Source organism: Urocitellus parryii, chromosome 5 (genome assembly GCF_045843805.1).
Source record: "Urocitellus parryii isolate mUroPar1 chromosome 5, mUroPar1.hap1, whole genome shotgun sequence".
Lineage (NCBI taxonomy): Eukaryota > Metazoa > Chordata > Mammalia > Rodentia > Sciuridae > Urocitellus > Urocitellus parryii.
Window position 1 is genome coordinate 93,298,331 of NC_135535.1, and position 17,513 is coordinate 93,315,843.

The 17,513-nt window shown below is 34.8% G+C and overlaps 1 protein-coding gene across 1 annotated transcript in view; it reads left to right on the forward strand.

Moving 5' to 3' along the window:
* The first annotated feature begins 289 nt into the window (after positions 1-289).
* Positions 290-17,513, forward strand: part of Lmo3 (LIM domain only 3) — a 51,303-nt gene continuing 34,079 nt past the window's right edge. The window contains 3 exon segments of the mRNA XM_026391953.2: positions 290-310; positions 313-337; positions 5,246-5,459. Of these exon segments, the coding sequence (XP_026247738.2) occupies positions 290-310; positions 313-337; positions 5,246-5,459 (260 nt within the window).

Here is a 17,513-nt window from a genome sequence, read left to right on the forward strand (position 1 = left end):
GCCTCCCCCTGTATCGCTTAATTGAGAAGGTAAGTGCAGCAACTGTGTACACAAGCGTCTGCTTATTTGTGGTGTGTGTGTCTGCGGGTGCGCGCGTGCGTGTGCGGATGTGGGTATTTTTTTTTTTTTTTCTTTCCCAGCCTCTCCTAATGAGGCATAAACTGGAGCTGCAACCCAGCTCCGCACTGCAACTTTCGCTCGGGCTGCAGCTCTACTGAGACGATTTTGTTTAAATCATGTGAGGCTTCATTATTTTTATGATGAGACATGAAATAGATGCAGGCGGAAGATGTTGATGGAAGGAGGGAGAGCGCGGCTGCGGCGCGGAACGTCTCAAGTACGACTCGAGTGGATAATAGTCAAAGTTCACCATGAACTGCAGCATTTCCACACCCCTGGCTCCCTGGGAGAGAGGGACGGGGAGAGTTTGCAATTGGAAAATGTTTGCTTGCAGCTCTTAGGAAGGGGCTTCAATCCTAGGTGTGTACTGGGACCCCTTCTTCTACTTGCTGAAATTTATATGAACCACCCCCCACAAAAAGAAAAAAAGAAAGAAAAAAAGAGTTGAAATTACAACCTCTTCGTTGTTGTTGACACTTCTGCTTCTCCCCATACAGCCATAATAACAAAATATTGTTCCTTGGGGATGAAAAAGTGACTATGTTGTAGGGGGCGGGGAGAGGGGGATTAGGCGAGAAGTGGCCAGAGGGGAGAGGTTCCATGGAAAGAGGTGCTTATGTCCTAATAGGTGGAGATTCAAACTGATGCAGCACATTTTTTACAGGGGCTACTCAGATTGCTGTTATGAAATACAAGTCAGATTTATGATCTTTTTCATATTGAACATGATATGCTATGCTAACGCTGCATGTGACAGTTTAATCAAATCCATTTGTTACCAGGAAGCTAAAAAGGGCCGCTGGGATTTTAGGATTATGGGCAGAGTTAGGGAAGCATGTGGCTTTGTCATTCGCCATCATTTTGCACACAGCCACACTACGAGGGGCTCCGTGTGTGCACCGTGTCTTGTCTGGCCGCCCTCATCCCTTCCCCCACCCCTGCCTCCACTCCGACCCGCTCCCAAAGTGGCTTCACAATAGTGAGTCCTGGTCGGTGCAGGCTGCGCACCAGGTCCACACTTGAGCCAAATCAAGGAGAATCCCTTCTACTTCTACCTTTGGGCTTGGTGCTCAATGCGAAACTGCTGCAACTCAGGCACGCCTAACTCAACTCATGCAGAAAAAGGAGAAAAGTTTTGGTAAGGTTACGATCTATCATAGATGCACTTTGCCGGCGCTCTGCACTCTTGGCTGCTCAAAAGCCTTCCTGCTCTTCCGCTGCTTTTGTGCCTTTCTGAAAGATCCGAAATATTATTGTTGTAACTGCTTTGAGAGACTGCTGCTTAAACCAATTAATCTTGCTAGGTGCAACAAATACTGCTACATTCTTTGCAAACCATCCCTGTGTGGCTGCAAAGACACAACCACAAAAGGCTGGAGCATAAACTCCGTAAGGGATTCTTTGTTAGAGTGTATGTATGTTTCTTATTTTTTTTTTTTTATTTTGCATGTGAGCTGCATCAAAATTGAACTCAGTCTTGCAAATCTCTTGTTGGCCTTTGCCAAGCACTAGCACTTTGCTGCCATGGTAACTGTAATTAAACTGATAAGAGTGGAAAAATGTCAGTATCTCTGAGCCTTGCAGCTGCATTGGAGAAAAAGGGAATCAAATTGGTTCCCAGCTCCATTGCTCAAAAAGGGGAGGGGGGGTAGAAGGATAGGGAGGGGGGTTGGGAGTTGAAGGGGCAGAACAGAGTTAAGCAGCTCCTGTGCCAGAGATCTGGGGACATCTATTTGCATTGTTGTCCCTTAGGGGGCTGCAGCCTGTAGGGATGCTCTGGGCCAGTGAACAGAGAGAAACAAGCTTTTAGGCCCAATCCAGTTTTCCAATCAGGGTTGGGGGGGTGGGGGAGAGGATGAAGATGAGCAGGAAGAGAGAAAATCTTTTGTTTGGTACCTCTTGGCAATCGAATGGCCATGTTGGCCAAATTCTTTTAATCTGTGCCACTGCTCCCAGCTGCAGAACCTGCATTCCCATTTTAGCATCTTTAGGAGGCACCTCATCTCTTCCAACCCCCTTTATATGTCCCCTCTTCCTGTGTCTTTTCCAAAATTGTCCTCTGTGAATCCTCCGACAGGGACAAAATGTTTTCCATTCACTCTATGCAGTTAGTCCAAAAATATAAAAGACTGTGTCTAAGTACTGCAAATCTTTTATTATTATTATTATTATTTTTTTAAACCCCTGTGTGTTGTGGAGTTGTGGTTACTTTGTTGTGTTAACTACTGAAGCTGAGACTGTGCGGATGAATGGCACAGAACAAGGGAACATAATGGAGGCAATCAACCGTTAGGCTGCCTCACAATGCAATCCAGGCAATTAAAAGCTCACCAGAGTTTAAATGAAATGGTTCTACTTATTTCTGCACACCACACTGCACAGGCTATTATTTATGTCTTTTTTTAATTATGATTTCCCTTAAACTGTCAAATAACTCAGAATGGCAGGGTCTCAGAGGCAATAAGAATTTCCCTCAGAACAATTTACATGCCAATCTAAAACTAGTTATGAGTCCTGATGTGCTATGAGCAACTTGTGAAATGTTTCTCAGCTGCGAACACAGAACTCTACCCAGACGTTTTCTTCTGGATGATGAGGAGAGGCCACTGACTGCTTTATGCTTTTTAGGTACATGGCAACGTGGTGACTACAAAATAGTTCCTTTTCTACAATTGTTAACTTGCATGGAATCGAAAAGATTCTGTTTTCTAGAGAAATGTGATAATGTCCCCTAAAAGAAGATAGGGGATGGAGTGCAAATTATCAAACTTCCTTTATGCCCAAGGCCAGATAGAATGTAAGAGTTTCAAATATTAATTGGCCTCTGAGTGCTAAATTAAAATGTCAACACAACAAAAACATTTTGTAAAGACAAGCAGGGTAGTGTTGCTTGTGCCAAATGTTGGTACCCCCTGTCTTAGTTGCAGAGCATTTTGAATAAAGATAACTGACCATCTACACTTGATGATAATAACACAGCTATGGGAAATAACATAGCTTAGCTACCATAGGAAAGATTTTTTTTTTTCCTTTTAGCCTTGTTATTTTAAAATTAGTAGCCTTCTAAGTTAGATAATTAGAATGACTCCTCTGAATATATTTCTGGATGTTTTTAGTAACAAAATCCAAAATGTCATTTGGTAAATCAAAATTTCCCCCTCCCCTTAGGTATGTGGCTAAAAGGCACTTGCACTGTAATTAATGGGATTCATTCCTTGTGGAACCTTGCTAGAAGAGGATAACTAGTTCTGATCAAAGAAACTTCATTTGTTAGAAGTTCTAGAGAGTGAGATTTAGCAGAGCTATCAAGGGTTATGATTAATCTACACTTGGGCCCTAGCTCCTTCAAAGAAAAAGAACAGAAAGCAGGCTATAGGGATACCACCTGCTCTTCTGTACAAATCCAGCTGCTAGTCTGCAGCTTGGACAACCCCAGCTATGCATATCATGCAGAAAGAGCAGCCATCCTGCTTTCTTTCTTGCCATCCCCTACTCTACCACTCCACCAGACAAGTTATTTTCTAAACAAAGTTCAATATCTTAATGTTATTATGGGCACTTTATTATTTATACCTAGAAAAGTTACTCAGCTATGGAGATACCTTGATGTCTTTTTATCGATGTATTTTTTTTTTAATTTTAAGTAAGGCTAAGGGGATAATAGGAGTGATGCCTTCATTGGAAGGTATTGGAGGAAATGAGGGTTTTGCTAATTTGTAGAAGAGAAATGCAAAGAAAATGCAGAAAATAATAGGTTGTCATTTCTTTCCTTGAAACTTTTTAAAATGCATGTATATTTAGTGCTTTGTATTCTTCTACATCCAAGTTTGAAACTTTATGCCTAGGAGAGATAGCAAAGTAGAGCAGAGGTATCTCTGAATTGTAAGAAGGCCCCTTGTCCCCAAATCCACATTTAACTCTTATTCTACTTTGAAGGAGTCTCTTAACATCACTGAGTCTCTGCATGACAATTTGTAAAATGAGGGAATTTGAATTGATGATGTCTGCAGTATTTTATCATGCTTAAAATGAGTTATGTGATAAAGATGAAGCTTTGAATAGTTGTGCCAGCTTTTTTAAGTCTGAGTGTTCGACACCTAGGAAATAAGAAGAAACTCAAAGGTGAATATTCATTCACTGAAAAGATTTCAGCCAAGTTGTAAAACATACAGAACCCAGCTAGATTTCTTATTTATGATGGAGATACAGCTTTAAAAATATATAAGTGTCCCTGTATCTACATAGTATGTGTAGATCTTCTATGTATATTTATGTATGAGTGTATAAATTTATATATATTTCGACTTTTCCTTCCATTGTTTCTGCTTTCACCTACAAAAATAAATAAGTGCATGCTTAGTAATAAATTAAATGATCCTATACTTAAGTTTTATATAAAAGCGAATAGTATATACTTGAGTAACATGCCCTTAATATAGGCACTGACTGATGATTGTGAGCATAAATATATTTTGTGATTTTAACATAATGAACACTTTGAAATATCAAGGACACAGAAGGAAGTATGTGGATGCAAAAAAAAAAAAAAAAAGCAATAAAGGTTTGGTGAGCTTTTCGGGTGGCTGTGCTATGTACTTTTAACTCTAAACATCTGTACTGCTAAGTAAGCTTCATATAATCCCACACAGGGTGCACTTTTCTTCCACCACCAACCATATATTAAGTGAAATTTTTAACCATTAAGCAAAATTCATTTTTGACTCCTGTAGACTGTGTATGGATTCATTTGTTAAATAGCTTTCTTTTCAGATTGTTAGCCATTTACTCACATTTTCCTCCTAGAGGAATGGCTCTATGTGAAGAATGATTTAATGTTATTTAACTTCACATATATAATGTCAACTTCCCATGTACAACATGAATTCATTATTATTACCACTTTATATGTATGACTTCATCAATCTTTTAATAAGGATTTTTATAAAGTTTGAGACATTTTACTTCCAAAATTTAGTTAGATTTCAGTACATCCCTAAAAGAGAAAATCTAATGCTTCTAGGAAAAAGGCAGCATTAAATATTTAACTTGTTTGAGGTCTTTTGACATCTTTGTTATTCTGTCTTGTAGTCTCAGCTCTCTTTCTTTTTGTTTTGTCTTCCTTTAGGTATACAAATGCTCTCAGTTCAGCCAGACACCAAGCCGAAAGGTTGTGCTGGCTGCAACCGAAAGATCAAGGACCGGTATCTTCTAAAGGCACTGGACAAATACTGGCATGAGGACTGCCTGAAGTGTGCCTGCTGCGACTGTCGATTGGGAGAGGTGGGCTCCACCCTGTACACTAAAGCTAATCTTATCCTTTGTCGCAGAGACTACCTGAGGTAGGAATTGTCCTTGCACCCCAGTGATGACTGGATGCCTTTTAAAATACGTTTGTAAGTGTAGTTTTCTTGTTTGTTTGTTTCATTTCCTTACTACCAGTTCATGTTCCTGGAATATGTTGACCTGTCAGCCTTCAATAATGTTGCCCAGTGTGTTACACAAATCACTGCTTAAGGAACTGCCAGCAAAATGTCTCTACAGTGTTCCAATTTGGCTTACTCATTTTGGGGAATAAGTTATTTCACTATTTATATTGAAACTGCCAGTTAATGTCAAGGATGTAAGTTGTAGAAACTCGTATGCAAATTTTATTTATTAGAGCATAAGGAAGCAAGGTAGGTTGTAAGAAATGGGTGAGCTCAACATTTTAACTTTGTTTTTGGAAAGTTCAACTTGAGTTGGACTGGCTCTGCTTTTTGTTTCATATTTGTCAGAGGAAGTCAGTGATTTTTATTGGTGTATTTATTGTATGGTTTGAAAACTTCCCCTAAGTGTGAATACATCCACCCCCCCACCACCACCAGGACATTCAAAATGGTCATCAAAAAGATGTCACTGAGCATTGAATAGCCTCAGACTTGCCAGTGTCTTTGTGGAGATTACAAAATAAAGACCATCATTATGGGGAAATGATAGGTACACTCCAAACTGTGCATATCTGGGAAATTTGAAGACAAAGCAGGTGTTCCAGCCTAGAAGGCCGGTGGAGTCGGCTGAACTTGTTTCCCAGGGTTTAGTACTCAACACAGAAATTCCACTGAAGAAACATTATTTTGCTTTTCAGGGAACTTTGTGACTTGATTCAGCTGCAAATTACTTATATTAATAAAGTAGGATCTATCAAATTAGAGAAATGATATATGGCATCATTTGGGTTTTCACATTTGATACGATTAATCATTTTTCTAGTCTGACATTAAGCTATTTATTTTGAATTTTTTCTCTTATGACACAAAATTTATCAATCAGCAGCAACTCCTTAACCATCTTGGTCATTCTGGGAGGTATTTTCTAGGGAATCAGATCCTTCTTAGTCTATAATTCAGTTATTTAAAGTCAGATTCAATCTCTTTATATAAAAATACATCTTTTGATTAATGGTAGTTACAAGAGGGTGAATCCAGTGCTGTTTATCAGATTCTATTCTTCCCCTCTCTCAGCACTGCCTCACCTGACAGCCTTCTGACTAATTATGGCCACTTGTTCCTACTCCCCTGTGTTCCAAGTGCACAAAATCTTGCAAGGTGCCAACAATGGGAAGTGACTCCCCCCAGCCAGGATTTCCCTCATTATGGTGGCACAACTAATCAGTTAACTTATAACGTGAATTCTTTTAGAACTCTCCAGTCTTTGAACTTTCTCTTTGAAATAAAAATTTCTCCTCTCCTCATTGGAATTAGAGCCTCGTTTCAACACAAAGCATTTGTATTTGCTTTTCATGATTTAACACTGCTTTCCAGTTTTGCTTTATCTGTACTAACCAACAGTCACAGCTTTTTGACTCCTTTTGACTTTTACATTTGCTTACAATTTCAGTACCTCAAGTGGATTTATGTTGCAATTCCAAACAAGGAGTTTATACAGTTTACATAAGATTAAATTGTTTTAATACTTTTTAAAAAGTCAAAAATTGAGGAAATCTTAAAGAAAGTTGCTTGAAATATCTTAATTTTTTTTAAAAAAACAATAACTTGCCAGTGAAATATTTGCATTGTGAGTGAAACAACTTGTATGGTTGTTGATATAATAGCAAGCAGAGAAAGTAACCTTAGATTTATTTTGCTTTATTCTTCCTTATGACAGTAAAAATTAGGATGTTAAGCTGGTCTTTGATGACTTAAGTGTTTTGTTGAAGGGAATTTATGCAAATACTATTCATATCAGAAATCCTTATCTATCTCTAAAAGAATGTATGTTGATTTTTATGGTATAACTTTTGGTTAATTTCTGATATGCTTCAACTTTTTTTATATTTATTTTTAGTTGTTCTTGGACACAATACCTTTATTTTGTTTATTTATTTTTATGTGGTGCTGAGGATCAAACCCAGGGCCTCCCATGTGCTAGGCGAGTTCTCTACCGCTGAGCCATGACCCCAACTCCTAATGGGCTCCAACTTTTAATGCTATTAACTTATAAACATTTTATCCTCTGTCAAATACAAACTCTCATTCTGATGGCCAATATTTTCATTTCTCAGAGTACAATTTCCTTTTAAATTGGTCATTACCATGTTAATGACATGTTGTTATGTTAAGTTGTTAACATTTCAAACTAAGTTGCTAACAGCAAGCTTTCCCTTAGTTAAACGGAAGGCTTGCTATATACAATGTGATTTCTTTGGCAACTTCATCAACACTTACAGATCGTAGAAGTGAGCTTGAGAATTGATGCGTGTATAAAGCCCTGTGTGATATGTTACAGATTATGCCACAGATGTGGTATTTAGCTTTGTGAGGAAAGCATGTATGCTGTTGAAGTTATATAGATGTTCAGCACATATGCCTCTGATTGACAAATGAAAATTGTCTGATTATATGTGTTAAATCAACAAACACATCAAATTTATGGACAAACCAATTTCTTTGATAATGTATAGTCATTCAAAAATGTTTCTTGTGAGAGGAATAATTTTAAACAATATATGAAATTAGGGATGTTATAGGGGCTGTAGTCATTGTTAACTATCAAACTTATTTGTTTTAGAAAATACGAATAAAGCAACGTGTAATCAGAATTTTAAGACTTTGTGACAACGAATAGTTTATTTAATTTTATAAAATCCGTGATATGATCAGTGAATGAATAGGTAGTATTCTGTTTCTATTTTTCTGAACTGCAAAAATAATTTGTTTCCCTCTGTGTTCATCTTATTTTCTTTTTGTATTTTGCACACACAATGTTTAACCATTTCTATTAAAAGTTGCCTTGTTTTGCTTTGGTTTTGGCCTAAGGATATTTCTTTGAGGCACCAAACAGGTCAAGAAGAACTTGCAGAAATGTGTTTCTCAGTCTGCATTACTAGGCACTTAAGTAAGAATATGGAAAATGATAAATAAAAATTACCTGATAATTGGCATTTTTGTGGGCTAGATAATTTTTTTATCTAGAGAAGAGTGAATAATTTTTCCCAGTGGCATTTAACTCTTAATAAACTTCCTAATTTAAAAAAATGTAATTTTGAGCAATGAATCTTGAAGACCTGTGTTTTATTTTGCATATAGTGGCAATAATGACAGGTTAGGAAAGCTCTTGTATAATAATTTGAGATATTAAATAATGTAAAAATATAAGAATTTAAAAATAAGATATTATCTTAAGCATTATAGAAACCATTGTTGTGGTAAATTTGATTATTTCAACTTTGTTTTCCTTTGTGGAATAATTAGCTACAATTGGAAAAGAAAGAAAAAGATTCTATAGTTTATGCACAATGTGACTTGTTCAATTTCCATAACTGGTCTTATATACCATATTTAAGACAAAATTTACTCATTTGCAGGACTGTTTTCCTTCTTTTAAAACTCATCAGATAGAGAAAGAGAAGAATTAAGAACTTCCTCTATTATAACATATCTGTTATAAATGTATCCCCCACATTTATATCTATTTTATTTTTAAAGGTGACTTTATGACAAATTAAATCAAAGCATCTTAGTAACTTTAATTGGAGCCTAAAACTGATAGTATATAAAGTAGATGAACATATTAAGTAAAATTAGCAAAATTTAGTAATTATGTTTGAGACTCCAGTCACTGCTAACTATTTTGTTTTAGAGAATATGAATAAATAGTCGGGAGTTTTAGAATTAAGACTTTGTGGCAAGCATTAACCAGACGGAATTAGGAGAAATACCCAGATAGCTTATTTTTCAATCTGGAGGAAATAAAGGATATCAGAACTTCCCACTCAAGGTTTGGGATAATTTTTGCTCATTTTTTTGTTTAAGCCTGCAACTTTTTGTGGTATATTTTAAGCATTAAGTTGATAGAGGCTGTATCTTGTATCCCTATGAATGATATCTTGCCAGAGAGTTTATTCAAAGCTGTTTGCTTTGGTATATGCCATGAAAGCTGCTTATAGCTATTCCTATATGAGAAGCTGTAAAATGTCTTATATAAAATTTAATGCAATTTGCTATTTTTATATGTGAGCATGATTTGTTTAAAATGAAACTACTGGGAAAGAGTGATGCTTCATGTTCCACCATAGTTGCCAATTAACTAAAATGATTTGAAGCTTGCTCTGCTGAGAACAAATTTTATATGCTTTAATATAATAATATAACAACTCTAAAAGAGAAAATTAAAATAAAATTGCTACATAGAGCATAAATCTAGCTATAACTTTATTTTACACTGATCAAACCTGGTGCTTCTCAATTTTTATGTAAGGTTAAATTTATATTAGTGCATATTTATACCCTTAAATGTAAATATGAATATGTTAATATTGTTTCTTCTGGAAATTCACAGCACCATTTCTTCTTTAATATTGAATGAAGTATTCATCCATTTTTCCTTCAACGTCATCTTTCTGATATTAGGTATTTAGAAACATTTTCTCTGGAAAGTAGGCCATTATTATTTTATTGTTTTAGATCCTAAAAACTTAAGCTTTTATGTGGAATGAAATTCCTTATAAATAAACTTTTTCTCTATAGGCTTCATTTGAGCTTTTTCAATATTTTATTGTAGTCATAATTTTTATCACATTTAAATGTCTCAGTTGATCTTAGTATTATGAAATATTTTGACTTATCAGTGTGTTGGATGATATGATCTGTTAAAAAATACTCTTGTTATTTTCCTCACAAAGTATCTTGCCTTATTTATAGTTTTGTAAAAATTTGTAATTTTAAGTCCATTTTTCCCTTTATAAAGGAAAGCATTATTGAATTCTATTTCACATATTTCAGACTATGTGCTATTTGTGGAGCGGTACAAATCAGGAGTGATGATTTTGTTTTGTGGTAATACTTTTTAGGAGTGCTACTCATTCTGGGAAAAAACTATTGGGTTCACATCAGACTTCCTGAATGACAAGTACCCTGCAATAGTTTCTGTTAATAATATTTAATTTATACATAGAATTTTTTCACTTGCAAATTTATCTATATTTATAATATGCATCCATTTTAAGTGAATAGGATTTATATATTCAGGATAATTATTTTAGTGTTGTGACTTTTTCTTTTTGGTTTGTTTTATAGAATGGAGATATTTTCATGGAAAATACAACCCTCCAAGAGTATTAAAATACTTCCCACTCTTTCTGTCTCTATAGGTTTTTTAAAAATCTTTTTATAACACATGGAGTACTTTAGTCAGGATAGTTTTTACATATGAGATGGGTAAGTTAGGCGTACCTGACTTAGCAAAAATATATTCTGTTTCTACAAGTATGTTTAGGATTAAATGCATCTGGAAGAACGACATTTGAAAATTGCTAAAAGTGCTTATTTTGCACTTTATAAATACATAGGATTCTGGGAAAGAATCTCTATTTTTGGTTGGCCTTAGAATATATCACAGTAAGCCAGAACTTCATTTATAAATTCACCATTAACTTCCATTAACTGACTAATAAATTTTAATGCTGTGTTTTGACTGCACAAACATAATTTATTAAGGAATCACATTTTAAAAATATGCTGAAAGTAGTAATTTTGTACATGATTTGGATGAATATATTCATTGTATAAATGTCTTATATGGTTTAGTTTTCTAACTCACATAAAAATTACATATTCTGAAAGAAGAATTGTACCAACCGAAATGACTATTGTATTTTCCTTCTATTATTATACTGTAAGACATCAAAGTCTTATTTTCATATTTTGTTTGAAAATATTTTTCCAGTTACTATGAGAATGTGTTCTGTTATTCAAAATCATATACTGTGTCTTCATCCCATCTTCCAAAACAATTAGTAGCATTTCTCACTTCCATCAATAAATGTTAAAATACATGAAGAATAAACGCTGAACAGAACCTTAAAAAGAAGAAATGGAAAATACAAATAGCAATACTTTGTTCAAGCATCAGATATTTCTAGAAAACAGCATTTGCATTAGCCATGTTTCTTTAAAAAGATATTTTCCTTTTTTTAATGTTTTAGTTCTATAGTTTGGCAAGCTTTGAAACCTGTAAAATGCAGATATTTGAGGCCATCTAATTTCTTAATATTACAAATGATAGCACTGGTCTATTGTTTCAGGGTCTTCACCATTCTAAGATGAAAGACAACTTCTATAAAATCATAGAATGTCTAAATTTATTCCCATTTGATTTTTATCATCTAATTCTGTTTTTTTGTCAGTTCCTATGGAGTTTGATACTGTCTTTTCTATCTGATTCCACCATTGAAAGATCCTTGTTTTGATGAATAACTATATATTTCCCTTTTCAGGGCATTTATAAGAAATGAAAGTATTTCGAAGTAAAAGTTTGTATTGTGAAGCAACAAATGTGGCATTTGGATTTTTAGTTCTTACTTTGAGACAACTGCTTTCTGCCTCTTTTTTATCAGCATTAATAGATAACTTCTCTCTAAAGGAATTAGGATTTATTAATCAAACATATCTACTAATCCACAGACTACATCAGTTGCTTATGTATTTACTACTGCCATTTTTTTATTTCTGTTCTATATTATCAAAACTTCTAGATAAACCTTTTTCTTCTTGACAGTATTTTTGTAGTTCTGTAAAAATTCTAAATCTTTTTGCTGAATTCCTTTGCACCATAATGTTAGCTTTTTATCATGTAAAAATGTCTAGCTGTGGGCTTTATAAGTTTAAAATAAAATCACACTTGAGATAAATAATCATCTTGGAATAGTCAGATTCCTGATTTGAAGTTGGAAAATTAACATTAAGCTTCATGTATTAAGTTAGACTCTAATCAGCATGTGTTGTTATGATTCAATTGAAAATTGAAATTCACCAACTGGGCTATTGGGAAAATAAAAGACTCTTAGGAATTCAAAGATTATTGGCAGATGAATGCACCAAAGTCATATTTAAATAAAATTATTATTACTAATTCAGTAAGGCATTGTCCACATTAAACCTAGTCTATTAATAAAAACAAAGTCACTTTTAGCAAACATAAATATCAGATATGACAAGGACAAGTAAGGGGGACATGGAACGTCTTAAAATGTGCTAATGCTAACATTCCACAATAATCTAAAATTACCACAGAGAAGAAATAAATTTCCATCTCGAGTGCTGTGGGATCCTACAACATCAATGGGAGAAAGTTATTTTCAGATATCACTAGTGTATACTTATTTTCTAAAACTTTTAGAATAGTGTCATGGATTTTCTTATTATCACAATTCTAACAGAAATTCATGTTTACCTGTTTTCAAAAATTATATTTAAAAAAGATTTCAAAACTCTAAAATGATGATATACTTTGATACACTGTTCATATATCACTGAAAGCAGAAGGTTTAGAACTTCTACACTCTAGAATACCTTATAAAATCAAGCACAATGCTTATTTTGTGTATATCAACTGCTTAATAAAAATATCTTCTGGCCAATTGCTACATATAAAGACTAAGTAACATGAGTGGACCAGTACTGTTCCTTTACCTAGGTGAGTGGGAGTGAAAGAAGTGAATGGAGAGAGGACCCAGCTTCAACCGCTCAACATGAGTCTTAGTATCCGTGGGCCTGTTTACTTGAATTTGACAGGTGAATACTTCAACTATGGTTTGAACATAATTTAAAAACTTATAAGGATTACATGTGAATATTCCACTGAGGATCATTCACACTTTGAAAAATACAAAGAAATAAGGATATCAAATAGACTTAAAACTCATAAACTATATTTTCTGTGACTGTTTATAGGGGAAAAATGTGGAACATTTTTGAGCTTGAAGCATGCATTCTTTCCAATGAGTCCTTACTGAGGGTAGTCCTGGGGTTTACATCATAATAATTACATATCCTGCTTTCTCTTTAACAGTTTCATGATGCAACTATTTGGTCACTTAGCAAAGAATTTGAGTACCATTATTTCATCTCTGTAAATGATGGTTGTAGAATATTATATTTCAAGTTGATTTTATATAACATTAATTTAAAATATACAGTAACATTTTACTATGTAAAGATTAAGGTATTCAATATGGGAAATTTGGGGAGAACTTAACAGAAAGTTATTCTTGAAGTTTTCTACAGAGTTTCATTCTAGTCATGACCCATGGAACCAATGTAGAGAATGAGAGCAGGTATGATGAGGAGAGATGAAAATTTCTTTTGAAGAAGGGAAGTTATAAATAACAGGTAAAAATTAGATTCTGTGAAAGTTCTTCTGTAAGCCACTAGTCTTAGCTATAAAAGCTGAGCTTCATAAGCTATATCTTGGGTGCAGACTAAGATAGAATTAGCTCAGAAATATTTGTACCGTTCAATCTTAGCACAAACACTGGTAAACGATAAACAGAGGTACAGTCGATGCTCCTTGTAAAACACTTAGCATTCCTATCCCCATTTTCTCATTCGACAGATGTCATTTTTCTATGATACTGAATAAGGCCCTGGTATACAGCACTGAATAAAATGCAAAAAAAAAAAATCCTCCCCACCTGTAAACTTTATATTTTAGTTAAGGGAAGCAGGTTATCAACAAAATAATAATTGAGTACATGGGAAGACAGTAATAACTATGGGGGAAAATATAGCAGTATAAGAAGTTTGTTATACTTGCCTATTGTGTGTGTGTGTGTGTGTGTGTGTGTGTGTGTGTGTGAAAGAGAGAAAGGGAGAGGGGAGGGAGGAAAGATAAGGATATCAGTACTACGTAGGGTATACACAGCAGCCTCATTTGAGAGGCAACTTGAGTGAAGATCTGAAGGAAGTGAAGGAGCTGGGCATGGGCATGTACATGAAGAACATTTAGAGCACAAGGAGCAGCTGGGACAAAGGTCCTGAAATGGGAGATTTTCTGATATGTTGGAGGAACATCAAAGATGCTAGTGTAGCTGGAGTAAATAAGAGCAAAAGTTGCAAGGATTAGGAGCAGCCGCAGTAAGGCCCCCTGGTATCCCTGTCACCATTACAACCAAAAAAATTCCCCTGTACATTTCCAAGTGTCCCCCAGGAAGGCGGCAATGGTTTTTGATAACCACTGCAAAGTTTACTCAACTTGGCTGTTATGGAATAAATTCCATTGGGGATGGATAGAGATCATGTACTGAATTGAATGGGATTATTTTTCATTCATTATTTACTGTGCTTTCTTAAAATGTCTTTATTTGGCCTTATTGATAAGCCTTTGTGATTAAGTAATAGTTGTAAAACATCAATCTGAAAATAGACCTCAGGATTCAGTCACTTGGCTATCCATTGCTAGTCCATGGATTATGCTCTAATTGTATGCTTTCATTTTAAGTCGACACATCTGTGTTCATCCACTAATGTGGTTAATGGATTATTTACATCATAGTATTTCAGTGTAAAATGCCAGGAAATGCCTATTTAATGACAGAAGCTGCCAATGCAGCATTCTGGAGGTTAACCCTTAACCAGTAATGTTGGTAAATCCATTCCAGATCACAATGTAATTGATATCTTTTGAATACTTAGGTAATAACAATTTGAGAGATGTGGATTTTTCAAAGACTGCCACTTTCCAACTTTTGAAATCAAATGTAGTAAGACTGAGAATGATTTTTATTGTTGTTGTTTTGTTCTTTCATTTTTTTAAAGTTGAGCCAAACCTGAGATGGGGGTTTAGTTCAATAGTCTAGTGCTTGCCCAGCATGCACAATGCCCTGGGATTGATCCGAAGCGTGGGAAATGATAAAATAAGAAGATAAATTAATTAATTAACATTTAGTCAACTTTATTGAAGTAAATTCTTTTTTCCCCCAGAATTATGTATTAAACTCAGGGGTGCTCTGCCCTTTTTATTTTTTGAGACAGGGTCTCCCTAAATTGCCTAGACTAGCCACAAAATTGGGAATCTCCTGCCTCAGCCTCCTGAATAGTTGGGATTATAGGGGTATACCACAGCCCCCAGCTTGAAGTTTATTTTCTGGCACAAAACATTTAAAACAACCTATTTTCTCTAAATATCATAAATATTTCTAAACCTGACATTTTTAGAAGATACATTAATGGTTCATTGTTATTTAAAACAATTTAGTAAATCACATTCTTGATGAGATGAGACAAATATAAGGCAAGTGTTCACATGCACTTTCTCACCGCTAACCTAACCCCAGCCCACACAAGTCAGTTTCACATCAAGAAGAGAGAAGCATTCATCCTTGAAACTAAACAATTAGTATTTTTTCCTATTTGTGAGAGTGAGATGTTTATATGTAAACTGTATTTACTTTTGTAAACTGAAACTTAAGTTTTAAATACAAATCAACGTCCTTGAACCTTATATTTATAAAATGGGTTGGGGTCACCCTCATGGGTACTTGCTGAGAGGCTGTGCTAATTAATATGCCTTCAATCTCCCAAGGAGGCACAGGATGTTGAGCTTTCAAAATGGTAGAACCTATACTTCACACACATACACACACAGACACACACACACACACACACACACACACACACATCCGACACATACTTTTCGTAAACTTAGTAGCAGGTGGTGGCAAAAGAGCTTTACAAGTCTTAATTCCTATTGTCACCATGCATCCTGGGTGGTTTTTTTGTTTTGTTTTGTTTTGTTTTATTTTTTCTGTTAATTTCTAGCAGCCCTCTTATTCTTCTTAGTAGATATGGCATCTGTTGCAAATGCCGTCTTGTCCTGGATGAATTGAAGACCTGTGCTTCTTTTATTTTTCCAAAGTAGATCAATTTGAGCATGATATTAAGGAAAATTTGCATGATCTTCACCTGATAGTTTGATATTTAAGTACTCTCATCAATGATCGTTAATAAATTAACTGCCATCCTTTGGAATAGAAATCACTTGCTTATTTGACCAAATATGTGACTTTCTACAGTGACCTAAGAATGAGTTATACATTTTGAGGAGACTTTAAATTAAAATGTTGTTTAATTTTTCTTTTCAAATTTATTGATAGAGGATTCCATTTTCAACACAACTCCTATTACTAAAGCCACAAGCTTTTTCTACATTCATTCTATATATATATATATCATGTATTTTAACCATTTCACTGTTTTTTGTTGTTCTACTACATTAGATGTTGCCCACCTAACTAACCATCATTAATGGCAAATCAGCTGTGCACTCCCATTATGACCCATTTATCTGGTGTTTTTTTTTATTTTCTGTGAATATCCCTTTATTAAAAAAGGAATGCCACACTCTTTCTTTTAATTCCCCAGACTTTTCCTTAACTAGGTGAGGTTAGATCACTAGATTTAAGAGGCATGTTTTTCAGTGGTGAAATCTGGCCCATTTTGCTACATCCCAGCTGTAAGTCGCTAGGCAAGATGTTCCACCTCTCCAAGCCTCAGTTTAGGTATCTGTATAAAGGGAAAACATACCTATTCACAGAACTGAAAGAGCTGAATACACTGACCAGTGCCCTGTGGTGTTTTCTGTTGCTATGAAGCAAGAAGAGCACTGAGTTAAGAAGAGACAGTGGGAAAATGAAACACAAAGAGAAGATTAAAGACACAGATTAAAATGAGTGTTAGAATAGTTAATAAGAATACAGAAGGTTACAACTATAATAAGATCTTTTGCAAGCTTTTCATCCACATAAAAGATGGATAAATACCTAGATACCATATGCACTTAAGACCACATCAGAAAAAGTTCTTAACATGATAACTGAAATTTGGAATGGTTTCTTAGTTAAGATTATGGTATATTTTGTACAAATCAGGGTAAATTTGAGTCTTTAGGGAAATTATTGAAAATTGGACTTCCCCTGTACCAATTTTCTAAAATACCTTAGATACCCCTTTTCTTCCAATTTTAGCATGTGAAAGTTCTATAGCCTTGTAAAGCATTATATTTAATACCCCATAGGTCTGAAGTATAAAAATTTTAGGTTGTCTTAGGTTTCCTTTATAGTGTTGGGTTTTGTATCATTT